Source organism: Dinoponera quadriceps, unplaced genomic scaffold, assembly GCF_001313825.1.
Source record: "Dinoponera quadriceps isolate SergipeBrazil2010 unplaced genomic scaffold, ASM131382v1 scaffold690, whole genome shotgun sequence".
Lineage (NCBI taxonomy): Eukaryota > Metazoa > Arthropoda > Insecta > Hymenoptera > Formicidae > Dinoponera > Dinoponera quadriceps.
In genome coordinates this window covers 811,442-827,327 of record NW_014555275.1, presented here as the reverse complement: position 1 = coordinate 827,327, position 15,886 = coordinate 811,442, and the positions used below count along the sequence as shown (strand labels likewise).

Sequence of the window (15,886 nt, the reverse complement as noted above, 5' to 3'; positions counted from 1 at the left end):
TAGAGATCACCGATCCTCGACGCGACGATTTCTTACGTCGTTGCGTTTTTTGATCGTTTCAAGAGATGCAGTGCACCACCAAGCTTCGATAAAGCCTTATCATTCATTCAGGGCCGGGAAGTAACGCGTTACTCGCAACGTCGTTATCGGTACAAGTTACCTTCCCTCAGAAGCGACTTGGTGACGACGTCATCAATTTCTTTTTTTTTCATTAGTAACGATAATGATAAAGTAATTGCATTTTTGCCGTAACGATAACGAATGCGATCGTTATTTTTACCGTTTCTTTTGCGCACACGCAAAATACATCTGCGTGAAAGGAGAGGTCATGATTCGTGAGAAGAAAATTCTTCAGAACTCGACGAAAAAAGTAATGGAAGGTGTGACGACTCGTTACTTCTCGAATAACAACAACGGTAACGAGTTGTTTTTCAAAGTAAGCGACGATAGGCGGTAACGAGTTTAATAACGTTTTTTTTTTCAATGTATAAGTTACTTTTTGAAAGTAACCTTCCTAACCGTGCCAAAATTTAGCAAGCCGAAAAATTCGGTCGACTTTTCCAATCGTGATTCCCAATCGCGTCCAAGTATACCTTTTCAATATGACTGCTGGTTAATTAACTAATTGTTATCTTGACGATTTGATATATCGTATCGCATTACCTCATACATCGTATCGTATTCTATTCAAATTATTGGCGGATCGGAAAAAATGAACGGGAGTTTCGATCGGGCAAACGTTAAGGATGCATTTGCCCATAAGTGAAAATAATGAAGAAGAGATAAAGAGGTGACAAATTGATCTACATTGCATTTAAAAGTGACACCAAAAGTTTACTTAAAGCGATACTCGATATATATACACATATTTAAGCATTTATACAACTCTTTCTATTATCCGTGCATCTTTGTTAGATCGACTGGTGCATCAACACAGCATTAATAAGAAAATTACAAAATAATATTTCCGCATTCGTAACATTACGAATACACGTCTACCTCAACTTCGTTTCAAATTGACATTCATCACTTAAGTAGTTGAAACAAACGTATAGGAGCGTAATTTTGCTTGATAAAAACGCAATTTACGAGCGGCTCCCTTGATGTGCCGAAAACACTAATGGCCGATACACATCCTTGAGGCTCCTTCGAAGCTCACTGTTCGAAGTATACACAACAATTGCGCGACGCAGCTGGTCTCTCGGCTCGCAGCCTTCGAATTAATTGTCGCGGTTGCGTCAGCCGCCGGAAAGATTCCGACATCAAGTAATCCCCGCGCCGACTAATGGAAGAGAGCGGACAAGAGGAACACGCGATCGCGTCGCGCTGTCACACGGGATCCGGGGAGAGAATCGCACACGCGACGGGACGAGACGAAAAACGAAAATAAGGAGCCACGCACAGCTGCGAAAAACACACGAGACCACGAGTCGTCGGTGGGTCGGAGAGAGAGAGAGAGAGATTCGTCAGGATTAAATCGTACGTAGAATTACAATGAAAAACGCGCGGGATTACGATTGAGCGAACGCGGTCGCGCTGCGAGGCTGCGGTGCCGGCGTGTGAATTATTACAGGCTAATTACGGGCGAGGGTTAACCACATCCACGCGCTTTCGGGTTTTCGCGGAAAGAACCGAGCGGCGACGGTGGGTCGGCTCTTATCGGCCGGTTGCTTCGTTTATCTCACGGCACGTGTTCGTCACGCTGCCATTAATTCGCATTAATTGCCGGCGGTGAGAGAGAGGGCCATCCACTCTCAAATTTAATCTTACATTTGCGGCGGCGTGCTGCGGCCAGAAAAGCGGAAACCAGCGACGCGTCACGGCTAAGTTCGCGAGTGGCGGGCCAATTATTTCCGCGCTTCTCCGCCCGGTAGTAGTCGTCATCCGCCCGGCTCCGAAAGCGCGCCAACTCCGGGACAACTCGAGGTCGGATTATTAATCGAGCTTGCGGCCCGATCAAGCTCGCGGTAACGAGACCACGACGACGCTCTGCGCTAAATCCCGCTCCATCACCCATATCGCGCGATAACGCGATAATAGTCGCGCCTAGAGCGGGATTATTATTGACCGACTTTTCGCAGCGTTAAAGCGACGACGGTCAATCGTGTCGCGTGTTATTGCCATCGCGCAGCGCGTTGCGACAAGTCGAACCAAGCCGGGAACCGAATCATTTCTCTCCCCATCTCCCGCATTCCTCCGAAGTTCATTTTCGCCGTATTTTCTCTCGAGAATCTCGATATCGCGAATCGTCGTTCACTATGTGCCCTCGTGAGCGCGTTCGTTGCGTTTCGCTATTGATCGTCGCGTTGATCGTCGGTTTCTCGACGACGACGACGTCGGCGGCGGCGATCGCGTATCAGCCGCGGCTAATGATCGTGCGGCTCTCGCCGTGGACAGCATCGAAGAGCCTGGACGATATACCGGGTAGGTGGAGAGCGATGGGGAACGACGGTTCCCGGATGCCGCAGATGGATATTCGCCTGTTGACGGACCACACCCCCACGCTCAAGAACTTGTACTACACGAACGAGTACGTAAGAATGGCGGGGACCACGCGATCGAAGACGCGAAACGCTCCATGGTAATGTCTGTCTCACCGGTTTTTCTGTTCACGAATCGATTAGCGCGAAAGCTTCCCCTCGATTCGACGACGACGGGATGGAAACGATGGGAAACGCGCGAAAGGAGATGAGGGACGACGACGGGATCGTGATGTCCGACAGGATTCTCCCAATGTCCGTCGGCTCCAGGAATATCATCGACGTGCCCCCATATCCGTGCCCGCCAGGTGAGGAACCGGATAGCTTAGGACGCTGCAGGTTCTACATACCACCTAGGTGAGTTGACGTCTTTTCCTCTACACCGTGGAAAGGGAATGGTTGATCTCGGTGAAATTATAGTCATTTTCGGCCATGACCGTATTTTCCAGTTTGTTCCAATGAAAGAGTAGCAGCAACGATATATGCATACAAATTGATTACAAAGCGAGACGATTAAGTGAGGCTCTTAAGTCAACGATGATAAGAAACTGGGCCAATAAGAGCCGACGTGGGTAATTGGTTACGGAAAAGTAATTTTTAGTAGAGAGTCTGATGGGAGAGATAATAAAATATAAATGAGATGATAAAATATAAACGTTCCAGTCTGAAAGAGAGAGAGAGAGATGATTACATTTGAGTTGATTATCATTACAGTAGCGCTTGTTACAAAAATAATTACTAACTGTAATTACTTTAATTCATATATACTCGTTTCTCTTTATATTACTTTGTTATGTAATTAAGGAGAAAAATAATTCGCTGACACAGCAAATTTTCTGCTGTTACAATAAAATTGGACAGTTACTGAACGGACAGCAAAATAATTTGTTAAAAATACCAACTGCCACTCGCTGGATTATTTCGCTGAATCTATAAATTATTTTACCGTAAGATCAAATTAATATAATAAATTTAGGAAGACGTTATTTTTTGTTCTACCGACAAATTAACGCATCCTAAGGATAAATAAGCAGAATATTTTCTATCCTCGCGGCTGTTTCTGCCCTAATTACGAATGATTCGTTGATTTGGTTATGCCAACTAAATGTCGCAACAAATGTGACAACGCTGGTTTCGTTGTAACAGCTGAACTACTTTTCTTCGTGTATAGTCACGAGCATCGCGAACAATTTCTCTCTCATCGCAGCGACGACTTCGATCGCTTTCTGAGAAAATTCTTTCGGGAAACAGATGCATTATAAATGGGACAGTCGTTCATTCAATCTTTATGATTCCGCGTCTAAACGGTCATCATAATTGATGTGCGACAGATACTTCATTATTTTATTTAAAAAGAGAGAGCTAACTCCGAGGTAACTGAACAGCGTGTTATTAACGCGCTCGTGACCGCTGACGTAAGACGCTTTGTATTACATCAGCGGCCGTGAATGCGATAATATCGAGGGCTCTCTTATCTAAAGAATGTAATTATCACAAGTATTCGTGCATCGAGGAAAAGTGCGACTGATACGTGTAATAATTGCACGGTGAAAGAGTCATTAGGAAATCCGCTTTTGCGACTAACACTACTATAGTGTTATTAATAATAACTTTGTGGCGCAAAGTTGGGGAAGAATCAACTAAAATATTCTCAATTTAATAATTGATTCGAATATATCGACTTCAGTGCAACTAATTGATGATTGGTTCGAGCAAATTCGATCGAAAACCGTTAGATTGACGGAAAGTAAATTTAGCAAATTTTATTCAAAAGTCGTTAGTTTTGGTGATTAACATGACCGAATTCAATCGAAGACCGTTCGGTGACGATGAGCGAATCTAATGACGATCTTGATTGAATGGCCTTCGATTGTATTTGCTCATGTCAACTGTCAATAGACTGACCTCCCATTAAAATAGCCCGTGTTAATCCTCATTGAATATTCTTCGGCTGGATTTGCTCAGTTCGATCGTCAACGGAAGCTACTTCGTTTAAATTGGCTCATATCATTCGTCAATTAAGCACGGTAATTAATTTAAGAACTAATTAATTACTCGCACTCTATAAAGTTTATATATACGTATATTACCGCTACTACCTTTTCACCGGAATAATGAAGAAAATGGCTGACGCCGAAAATGACTATAATTTATGGTAAGATCGACCATGTTTCCCTCTCGGCATGATCGGTTTGGCACAATCAGTAATGGAACGTGTTGTATGTTTCGTCTGTTGTAGAAGGTAAAAGCGACGAAATAAGCGGGCACCCGAGTACGATCGAGGTCGCTACGTTTATCGAGCCCGATTTCGATCGAAACCGAAGGCATCCGGCAACATGTGTCGAAACGCTGTTTCGTATCACGAGTAAAACGTTACACGCAATGCATGTCTTGTAATTGAACAATGTAATCTCACTTAACCCGTCAATTGCTAGTTGACTATCGTTGATTGTACTAAAGCTAATTGATGATCATCGAAGATACGGCAAATAAATGGAATTCGAAGCGCATGTATCACTTTCGTCTCGTTTCATTACGTTTCACCGGCTTTCTGTCCGGCCGGTCAACCGCAATTTTTTAAACGCAATCAATTATACGTATCACTTTGAGTAATAGTATACAAATTAATGTGCATTTATGTGGCTTCATGAGTCGCGGTAGCACCGACTAGCTAGTTGATTACCGCATTGATTTTTCGTTGATTGTACGAAAGCTCAACTGATGATCACCAGAAAAATTCCGCCGACTGTACAATTAATTTTTAGAACGAAGTGAATTTTATATATATATATAAAATTTCAAATAATACCATATAATTTAAAGTAACGTTACGCAACTTAATGAGTCGCGGTAGCATCATGGCGGTGACCGGTGACCGGCATTAAACGTGTTAACCGACACGTACTCTCGTGAGAGATGGACTGATTAGTTTCTCACCGAAGCCGTGCACACCATTGGACGCGCGCATTGTGTATTGTGCATTGTGCGTTATTTTATTCGGACAAGTTACGGCGAAAGGCGTCGCAACTTATCGAACGACGCCGGCAGGTACATCGCCTGCGCGCGCTATTAACCATTCGGTTATTTGTACGGCAAGATAAAGCGCGTACTCCGAGGGAATTACTGCAGGCGTGACATCATCGCGATTGACAACATCGCCATAAATGCGCGCAGAATTCGCACGGCGAACGGTCAAATGTGTTCGCGCGCATTACGCGCCAGTTAGCCCCGCGATATCGCGCGCGATTTTACCGCACGGAAACAGCAAAATTTGCATGTGCCGATCACACTCAAACATATCTCCGTTCGATCGAGTGTGGTGCAAAAAAGGGAGACGAACTCACCTTCTCCCGAGATTCTCGTTCGTTAACGTCTCATTCGTCAACACGTCCCGTGATTCCAATGAATTTTACTGTGACTTTTCGTAAACCACGCCGCGTGGGTCATCGGCGGACCCTCACGTTGGCGTATCATGAGTTAAGTTTCACTTGTCAGTACGAAAAAAACGTTGCTACAACTGATCTACACTGAGAGAATGAAATATCCAAGAAATAAAAAGTATTTTTACTCGTGGCTACTGATAACATATATATTACTTATACTAATATTCATGTTTTTGCAGAGGGGCTAAAATTTTCCCCAGATGAGAAAATATATATTTTCTCAAATCTGTAGCTTTTCATGAGAACAATTGTTTATTTGGACGAAATAATCTAGATTTAATGAAATATATATTTCATGAGAACAATTGTTTATTTAGACGAAATAATCTAGATTTAATGAAATATATTAATAACCGGATAAATATTTTATATATGTTTTTTTAGATATTCTTCTCTCAGTATGCACGAGAGACAGAAGCTCTGTGGCTTGACGATTTTGTTAATTATAGTTTGCAACAAATATATCGGTTTGTCGCAGTTAACGAGAATGCGGTGGCATAAGTGGCGACGAACAATAGATAACTGTTCGCGAACTTAAGCGGAGCAGTCGCAGATTTAACCGGAGGAGAAGCAACGACGGACACTCTAAATTGTATCTGTCAAATAACACCTTCATGATTCATGTTTATCAAAGCATACTTCGCGATTACGCATTATTTCGAGGAGGCGAGAATATCAAACGGGCTGAACCGGGAAATTCAACGGGGGTCACCGGTGACCCACTCGGCGCGAAGCGCGTTTACCGGCGCGCGAACGCGAGAACGAATTCGGAGTATTCGAGTGTGCACACGGCGCGTGCCAAAGGAGGATGCTTAATGATTCATTGAACTAATTAAGAATCGAACGCATAAATGGCGTAACTTATATACACGGTAAACGGATTGCAGATGTAAATTACAGCTGACTAATTAAATTAAATTAATATCGGGCACACGCTGTTATTTTATTGTAGCAATATCTCCAATGGAATCGCCGGATGGAATCCTAATTAATTGTATCGCCGTGCGCGAGCGTACTACAACGGATGCGATAAATAAAGAGAGAAGTAGAGAGAGAGAGAGAGAGAAAGAGAGAGAATGCGCACGCTCAGATTGTCACACCTGCAAATTGGATAAACGTGAAAAAATATCCCGTTGCGGAGAGCACGCTTCGTTTCGTTGTTATAATAGTGTTCTCTCTTTCTCTCTCTCTCTCTCTCTCCTTTCCTTCCCCCCTCTCTCACTCCCGCCGTCCTCTTCTTCTCCCGGGTTTACATGTCGATGGAAAATCCGGTCGAAATCATATGAAAGTCAAGTCTAAATCAATGTTCGATTTGATATTCGTAAAACTTCATCACATCTGGAAGATATAGATGTTGACAATCTAGTCGTTGTCCGGTTTATATCATATCCATATCAAGTTGATACATGAATCAACGATTCGACTTGGATACTAGACCGGCTAGATTGTCAATAATCTGCCGGCACCTATATGATACGTTCATATCACATAGATAGCTAGATATCGATTATACATGGACATGGTATTAACAAAATGTCATGCGGATCTGTCGCCAATATAGCGTCGATCTTGCTTTCAGTGAAAAATCTAATAGTTATCAAATCGAATAGTTCGAAAAACTAATTGATATCGAATCGTTCATCGACTTGTCAACTCGGATCTCTTTCTCTCTGTCTCTGTCTGTACTTACCGATATACAATATGCCGTCGAGATCGAGATTCTCGTTGCTGCCCGGACTGTTGCCGACGGTCACGTGATCGTCCACGGCGAGGGTGTGCTTCTTCGGGGAGGGTCTGCCGATGCTGACGGCATGCCACTTGCCGTCGTTCAGTTTGGACTTGGAGGTGTCCCTGACCCTGACGGGCCCGTCACCCATGTCGAACACGTAGTGCACGTGTCCGTTAACCAGCTCGACCGCGATGAAGTCACGTTCCCTTCCGGCGTTATAAAGGATCAAGCCGTTCGCTTCGCGCGTCTTAAACTGAAAAGTAACGTGTATATATGTATGAGGTATCAGAACGCATTGGTACTTTCGGATCCTCCGCCGAGGGGGAGAGGGGAAGGGGTTTACGTGAGGTTGATACCAAAGCGTGTCGTCGAACCCACGCGAAGGAAGAATTAATAGAAGTAGGTAAAAGCTGAGATGTTTCCTCGAAACCGGGACGGCGAATGTTGTGGTTACCACGAAGGCATCGATTTGTGTTTAGTTGGTGGAGCTCAGACGTCGCAGCGAGAAATATTCGCTGGCAGAAAGAAAATGACATTTCACATAGAAAAAACAATTTCGTAGTACGGTGTAACCGAATTTTCCGTTGCCCGCGGCTCAAACGAAAGCTCGGTCGTGGGATAGGAACAGAAAAATTCCCGTAGGAGGTTTCTGCTCGGTCAATTGCTCTCGGTTGTCTCTCGACCGAGTTTTAATGCAGCTGAATGTTCGCACGAATGTCTCGGTGACAGAGATATCATTTCTCTCGTCACCGAGTTTCCGTTTCTTGTCACCGAGTCTCCACGTGGTCCTCACTTAGTTGCAGGAAGCCGAGCTTTTTTCATGCAGCATTCAATAATAAGATATTTGAGAATGACCGCCACTTTTGCAGCTACTCGATGTACGCTTTCGATTCAGCTGATAAGTCCTTTAATACAGTGATCTTGATATTTAACTTAAATTTTACTCAAACTTAAAAGCCTGTCAGCTAAATTCGAATCAGCTACTGAGACTCAACTGATATTATTAATAAAGGAAATATGAAAAACCGGATTTTCTTTGAAGGGATATCTTCACTCCCGGAACCGTTTTTCAACCAAAATAAAAAAAAAACCGTGTGATCAGCTTTGCATATGCATTATTTCCGAAAAATTTGAAATATTTTGAAATTTCCCGTCTCACTTCCCTTATAAGTTATTTTTCGGCGTGCGTCGATTAAACTTCGATACTTTTCATTGAATCTCCGAGCGCGATCTCACAGAAACTGCGAGTTCTTACCTGGAAGTAAATGTTGGTCTCCACGTACGCCTTAAGTACCGGCAGGCCGACGAAGGTGTGCTTGGAGGTGAAAGTCACCGGATGATGCACCGGATGGTTCCTTTTGCCGAATTTGCCGGTCACCCTGATGATGGGTGTGACACCCTGATGCGAGTTCTCGTGATTGCCGGCGCTGCGCGCAATCTCCAAGTACGGATACCCGTTGAACCAGATCTGCTGCAGCTGGCCCACGAAATGCGGTACGTCCTCGCCCGGTTGCAGATATCCACCCACGTGAAGGGTGCGGAATTCTAGTATGCTCTGCTTGCCCAACTGGGTCTCCGCTGCAATCGCGGGCAACGTCTCGTTAGCTTTCATTAATACACGATCGATCGTCAAACGGTTTATGCGTCATACGGATGTTTTCTCAACTACCAAAAGGTAGATCTAACCGCGCAATACAAATAGTTCCACCTCTGGTTGAAATATCAAGCGAGCGAGGCGATAGATGCGACCGATGATTTGGGTCAGCTTGATGGGCAATTTACGTCGCGCGATGAACCAAATTTCGAGCTAAATTTGAATTTCGTAACTCGCACGAACGGGAGGCTGAAAGAACTCCGGCGGAATTTCGGGTGAAAGTTGCGCCGGAAAAGAATCATGGCGGTTAGTCTGTTTAACCTCCGAATTCCTCGGTGCTCGAATTTCAACTCAAAACGGGCGAAAAGTGGCGATATTTTCGCTCAAAGCTACAGTGAAAATATTGCCACTCGACGTCGCGAGGGTGGATGTTTCACTCAAGCTTAGAGTGGATTCTAACTCCGCTCGAGTGAGCGTTTCCATTGATTAGAATGAATTGTTCCCGTAACGGCGGAATACGTCGGAATACTCGCTCTTTCGCGTGAAAATATTCACCCGACGATTCAGAACGGACGATTCATTCTCTCAAAAGAGTGAAAAATCACTCGAATCAGAGTGAATCTATTTCTCGCTCCGCTTCCCGTGTGAAATTTCACTCCAAGAAATTTACGGAAATAAAAATAATCCCCTCCCCCCAAAGCGAGCTCGCCCGACTCGAAAAGAAATGATTTCGATGTGATACTTCCTTCGTTTTTTATCCTTTTAACAACGTTCACGCTAATACATTTTTCTCGCGCGATATTCGGGAAATTTTCATCTTGCGCAGTTCTCGGGCTCGAACTGTATCGGGCAATTCAAGACGACGGTGGGAGCGCCGCACGCGTCTCGCGTCGCGCGGCAATTATCGTTGTCCCGGCGCGATCGATCGCACCGACGTGCGCTGAAGTAAAGGCCGCGTGCACAGGGCTACTGCAGCAATTTAGGGTATTGCCACCTAACTCAATATTGCCGGCACTCGCCGTCAGTTTAATAGAGTGATCCGGCGGACAGCTTTGCGAGGGCGGCTGTTTCACGGGTGGCGGCTCTACTGCCGGCGCGGGTTGTATTTTGTGCCCTCTCGACACAGAGGCCGGAGCTGATTGGTAAGCCAAGAGCGTGTACGGATCATATTAGCGATATTAATAAGATACGAGCGGGATATATGCGTGCCCGATTCGCGTCAGCGTATCGTATCGCGCGCCTCGATCGATGGACGCGCCGCCGATTGATTATCTTATCTGGCAATAATCCGCTCATTCTGCTCGACTCGGAATCTCGAACTCGACAATCCAGTTTTTAAAACATCGCATCGAGATATCTCATGTATACGGCTTCTTACTAGCGCTATCGTCATAATCCCGGCTTTTTATATCCGGTTTATACGCCAGGTGGGGTACCGCACTTATCGGGGCACTTGTGCAACTGGACGTCCGCGCGTATCGAAGTATCCCGAGTATTGAAGTATCCGTTTTTTTTTTTCAAATGTCACCTGGTTATCGGGTTTTTTTAACGATAACGAGGAACGAACGGACGCGTTGCGGACAACTCATGTGGTTCGCCGGGATAATCTAGAATAATTTAATACACGAAAGAAAAATGATCTGGTGGCGTAGCAAAATCTGCCGCAGTCACCGTGCGGACAGCCAAATGGTATTTTAAGAGTACCAAGTTGCCGTTCGCTGCATATATTTCGCGGGATCTACGAATTGTTTTTCTGTAAGAACAGATCAGTACATTTAGGAAGACATTATTTTGTTACAACAGTAAATCAACGCGTCCTAAGAACACGTTGATTCACTCGGCAAAATTTTTCGTTCCGCCGCCAAAAAAACTGTCTCCGTTCTACTCACGGTACAATTCGCTAATTCGATTAGGGCAATTAAATTTCATCGCAGTCGCAATGAATGAACGCAGAGTAGCGACGATGGTTCCGCTGCACGACGGGAAAACGATCTCTTCCCCGTGTAACTCGATTGACACGGCTGAAAGACACGAATGGTGCTCGAGACGGCCGAAACGGACACCGTTAATCCTTACATCGCCTTTATGGGACGCCGAACGATCGGCAATGCGCGATGAACGAATTCATCCTGGCCGGCGGCGATCTGCGTATATATCGACAGTTTGACATTCAGCGACTGAATTCACGTCGAGATACGGCGCGTCGAGTGAGAATTTCCGAAAGGGAGAACGATCGCTCCGAAAATTCCCGCTCCCCGGCCGCTGATATTCGCCGATCTCGCGTCACTCGCGAGAATCAATTTTTAACGCGTGCCCGACCGTCGAACGGGCACGCGGCGTTCCGCGTCTGAGCTTTAATAAAACCGATCGAGGGCGCGCGCACACAAAGGGACGTTAAAACAGCGGTATCTGTCGATCGCAATTACAGTAGCGGTTATTATTCACAGAGTAAATGCGCGCGAATGCAAAGCCAATAAAGTAAAGCGCACAGCCGGATGCAGCGATTGCTGCACTCGACACGCGCGCACACGTGTGTAGCGCGCAAACAAGCAGGCACACACACACACACGCGCGCTAACTCCCACTCGCACACATCGCAACGCACTCGTACGAACGTACACCGACACGCGTGCGCGCGTCGTATCGGTTATCGGTTATAGGCATTGGCTCGTCCTAGATAGATAGGCGTGTATTATAGGTGAGGTTTACAAGCGATTGCGCGCAATACATCGAAACTTTATGCCTCCCGGTGCAGGGCGATCGGCTTTTCGTGGACAGAAATGGGGTGAGCGAACGGAAGGGCGAGGAAGGGAGGACGGAAGGGTAGTAGGGCGGGCGCGATGCGCACACTAGACGTCATAAATATCTTAAACATTCGCCAAATGGACGCTTTTGAGAGCGATACGCGGCGCGAATACGCGGCGGGCGTGTCGCGCGCGCGCGATCCTCCCCGAGTCGATTATCCCGCGAAGTCACGATTACCCCCTCACCCCGAGGGGTCCTGCGATAAGCTCTCGTCGCGACAACTTACGCCAAACTTATAATGAGTGTCTGCTTCTGATTGTCCACGCGTGTGTCTGTGCGTCCGGCGCGCTCGCACATTCAGATATCGAATAAAAAAAGATCGGCCGGGCAACGAACGACGACGTCTCCGAGGAGCGATGCTGATATTGAAGAACACTTCGCAATAATGAATCGCTTAGTAAGCGATGCGAGAGGGATGATCCCTCCCTCCTTACCCTCCCCAAGCACCGTTCCTTGTCAGTTAGCGGCAGGTCGCGCGTCTCACCTTAACCGGCGTACGGACCGATAAGATCGGTAATAATAAACAATAATACGAAAACAGAGGTAACCGAGTTTCCGTTTCTCACTCTTCTCTTTCTTCCCGCTACGGTAAAATATTTTCTCATAATATTTAATGTAAAGAAATACACACGATATATTATAATAATGTTTTCGTTATAAAGATACCCTACAGTTGTTCGATGAAACGTAGAAATATATTTATGTAGAAAATAAGCCGTTGGAGATGATGAAAGTAAACGTGCGTAAATAAGGGGAAAATAATAGAAATACGTAGATTACTTGTTAAAATTTGACGAAAGTTTCTCAAATAGAGTCGAGTGATTGCTGATAAAGAAAAAAAACTCTGAGTACGAAGTGATTTTTCCTCCGGCAGAAATAATTTGAAAACAGCTGTGGGGGGGGGGCGGAGGAAGAGAGCGGAGAGCGTCCCTCCCGGCCGCAGACCGAACGATTCATTGTTGCGGAGTGTACATATCGCGGCGACCGATGTTTTTCGACGTATCGGCGAATTCTCCCCACCCTTGTCTATCGTCCACTGTTTGGTGAATTCGCGCGGGGAAGGGGTACAGGGCATCGGGGGAATTTCAGCGAAGTATTTGCCGCTGATGGGATTGCGGGGGCGGGGGGTGGCGGTGTAATTTACTTTATACTTGAAATACCGCTTTGCGGCGAAGTGCCCGCGGATGCTGCAGACGTCGACCCCATCGCCGATTCCGGATGCACTTTCCCCGCGGCGCGGCGGCGGCGTGAAGTGCATTTCGAGGAGTCGGCTCGATAAAAAGCGCATTTGCATGGCCGCGATTTGTAATCCGTCCGTTGGATGCCGGGGAATCGATGGCACCCGGCTCGTATCTAGCCCCGGCCTCGTAAATAATACGGCCGGCGAATCGGCGTAAACAGAGAAAAATCGACGGGTCTCGGGAACCTTCTCTCCGCCGCCCCGCGATCGGAAGGGAATTCTTGCGCCGGCGAGCGGGAGGAATCTCCGGGTGGGTACGCGAGATACTTCTCCGAGTATTGATCATTCCGGCGGCTGCTCTCGGGGAGCAGAAAAATACACTCTTACGCGCGCGGAACCGAAGACCCTCAGCGCCGCGAGCGTCCCTCCTCGCGTTTCATCTTACAGACCGTCCCAGACGCCCTCGCTCATCGGCGGACGCCGTCCTTCGTCTCCGGGGATTCGCCAGATGCGGAATTCGAAGTCGGCTCCCGGAAAAATATTCGATATCGACGAGCGGATGTTTCAGTTATCGCGCGGCTTTTGAGCGAACCGATCTTCCCGTTCGAGAGACACCGCTTCCGGCTCGCGGGATTTTTTTCCTCCAGCTCGAATCCTCCCCTCTGTGGCTCCTCTCACGTCACACGAGTTGGGAGAGTTGCCTTTCTTAAAGTAGCTCGCCACCGTTGCTTGCTACTTATCGGAAAAGTTATTTGTTGTCCTAAATGCAACTGTGTTATCGTTACTCAATTTGGAAGAACAACTCGTGAGCGTTATCGTTACCCTGAATCATGTTACCGATACTGATATTGAGAAAGAAAAAAGTAACATTATTACCATGATGTTACGTATCAAATACCCAAATAGAAATATACTCGGGCTGAATCGAAAGCTAGCGGCTAGCTGGTGCAGGCTAAATTGAAGCTAGCTAATTCGTCACTGACTGATTATTCACTGAAATGTAGAATCGGCTGTGTAATCTAATCGTTATCTAGCTATTATATATCAAATATGATAGAGCAGAGATAGCACTATTTATTCGAAAATATACGATCCACCTACCGATATATCCGCCATTAGTATTTAAAAATAAGATAACACATCGAAACAGAACGTACGTTGTTCCATAAAGACTTTAAAAAGGCAAAAGCGTTACATTACTGCCGGGCAACTAGTTATGATTTTTCACCTCGTAATTATAATTTCTTTCGTTTAACCATCAGCTAACTCATTTATCTAGTCATTATCTAGCTAACTAAGAGAAACGAGCGTTACATTACTTGCTAGTGTCGTTAGGCACAAACTTACTACCTCGCGGCTGGACACCTACGAGGTTCAATCTCTGCTAGGGTAATTGCTGAAGGCAAGTAATTTGTAACGGTAACGATGTCGCGAGCGTTTTCCAAGTAACGTGTTTCCCAAGTAGAACAGAAAGTCACGATAACGTCAAAATGACATCCGAATGACATGAAAATCGCGCGTATCGAATCATGATCGAAGAGTGAGTTATTAGTCATTTTCTCGTCATTTTCACGTCATCGTTATTTTCTGTTCTACCCGAGGTACTCGCTAACGCCGATTCACGGCGAGTGCAGCAGCGGGAAGGCGCAGCGATATTAAAAGTATCGTGTTTAGACAGATTAGATTCCCAGAAGGTTGCTACACAGTTTGCGCTCGCCGATAAAGTGTCTCTTTCACCGTATAAAGTCACGTTATACGCTTTATCCGCCACACTTTATCGCCGAATCGTTACGGTGGAAGCGTTTTATCGCCCACGTCCGGCACATCCCTCGGCCTCGCCAGTTAAAGCATCGTCGGCGATGATGGTCCTCGCGGTTCCGCAAACCTGAAATTCCGGCCCGTTGATATTTTCCGGCGGCTGACACACGCCGACGTGGCGCAATAACGACCGCAGCCTTGGAAAATCTTCGATTAGCATTCATAAGAGCGTCCCGATCCGAAGAGTCGCCGGCGGAATGCAAAAGCGGACGGGCCGCGCGGCGCATTTTGAATTCGTGATTGCAGCCGAGGGCACCCGCGGGAAACTTGTAATTTATCCGGCGGTGTGCTCTTCCCCGCGCGCGCGCGCGGACGAAGGGAGCGGAAGTTTTAAGCTCCGTCGGAATCGAAGTCGCGCGAGACAATTGAGAGTGATCCCGGGGATGAAACCGTGCGATTTCACAACTGTTTATCGACGTCGTTGTAATCCGGATCCGCCGTTGTTCGACACGTCCGCCGCCGAGGTTTACTCGATTACTGTCTCCACAGGCCACCTCACTTCTTCTCACGCGAAACTGTGCAAAACAGTTTGATGATCTATTATCTGTCTTAAAAATAATACGATCGCGACGGATTTTTCAAATTTACCTTTTGCACTGTCGTAATCAAACAGTATCTGCGTACTTTGTAGACAATTACATTGATAGATGTCTAAGAAAAGACACGTCAGAGAAATTTCTAGCTCTGCCAGACCCAGTGTGTCAAATTAAGCAGCAAGAAATAGGTGTGTCAACAGAAGGTTAACAAATGTAATAACGACCACACGGCGGACGAATTATGTAAAATTGGTCCAGGACGTGTTAAGAAACCTTGAGGACTCGTGTGCAAAGTAATATA

General features: G+C 46.1%; 2 protein-coding genes across 6 annotated transcripts in view; one reads left to right on the top strand and one right to left on the bottom strand.

Annotated features, from left to right (window-relative positions):
* Window positions 1-15,886, bottom strand: part of LOC106743733 (neurexin-1) — a 305,519-nt gene that overhangs the window by 48,704 nt on the left and 240,929 nt on the right. For all 5 annotated transcript variants that reach the window (XM_014617872.1, XM_014617873.1, XM_014617874.1 and 2 more), the window contains 2 exons: window positions 8,908-9,230; window positions 7,614-7,905 (listed from right to left, as the gene is read on the bottom strand). In XM_014617872.1, coding sequence (XP_014473358.1) covers window positions 7,614-7,905; window positions 8,908-9,230 — 615 coding nt within the window. The remainder of the gene's footprint in view (window positions 1-7,613; window positions 7,906-8,907; window positions 9,231-15,886) is intronic.
* On the top strand, window positions 931-4,990 carry LOC106743734. The gene is made up of 3 exons (XM_014617878.1): window positions 931-2,530; window positions 2,625-2,837; window positions 4,720-4,990. Exons 1-3 carry the CDS (start codon window positions 2,259-2,261, stop codon window positions 4,724-4,726), a joined length of 492 nt encoding a protein of 163 aa, XP_014473364.1. The 5' UTR covers window positions 931-2,258; the 3' UTR covers window positions 4,727-4,990.

Coding starts and splice junctions, on each gene's coding strand:
- LOC106743734 (XM_014617878.1), top strand. CDS start 2,259: ATGTGCCCTCGTGAGCGCGTTCGTTGCGTTTCGCTATTGATCGTCGCG. Junction 2,531..2,624: donor AACTTGTACTACACGAACGA/GTACGTAAGAAT, acceptor CGAATCGATTAG/CGCGAAAGCTTCCCCTCGAT.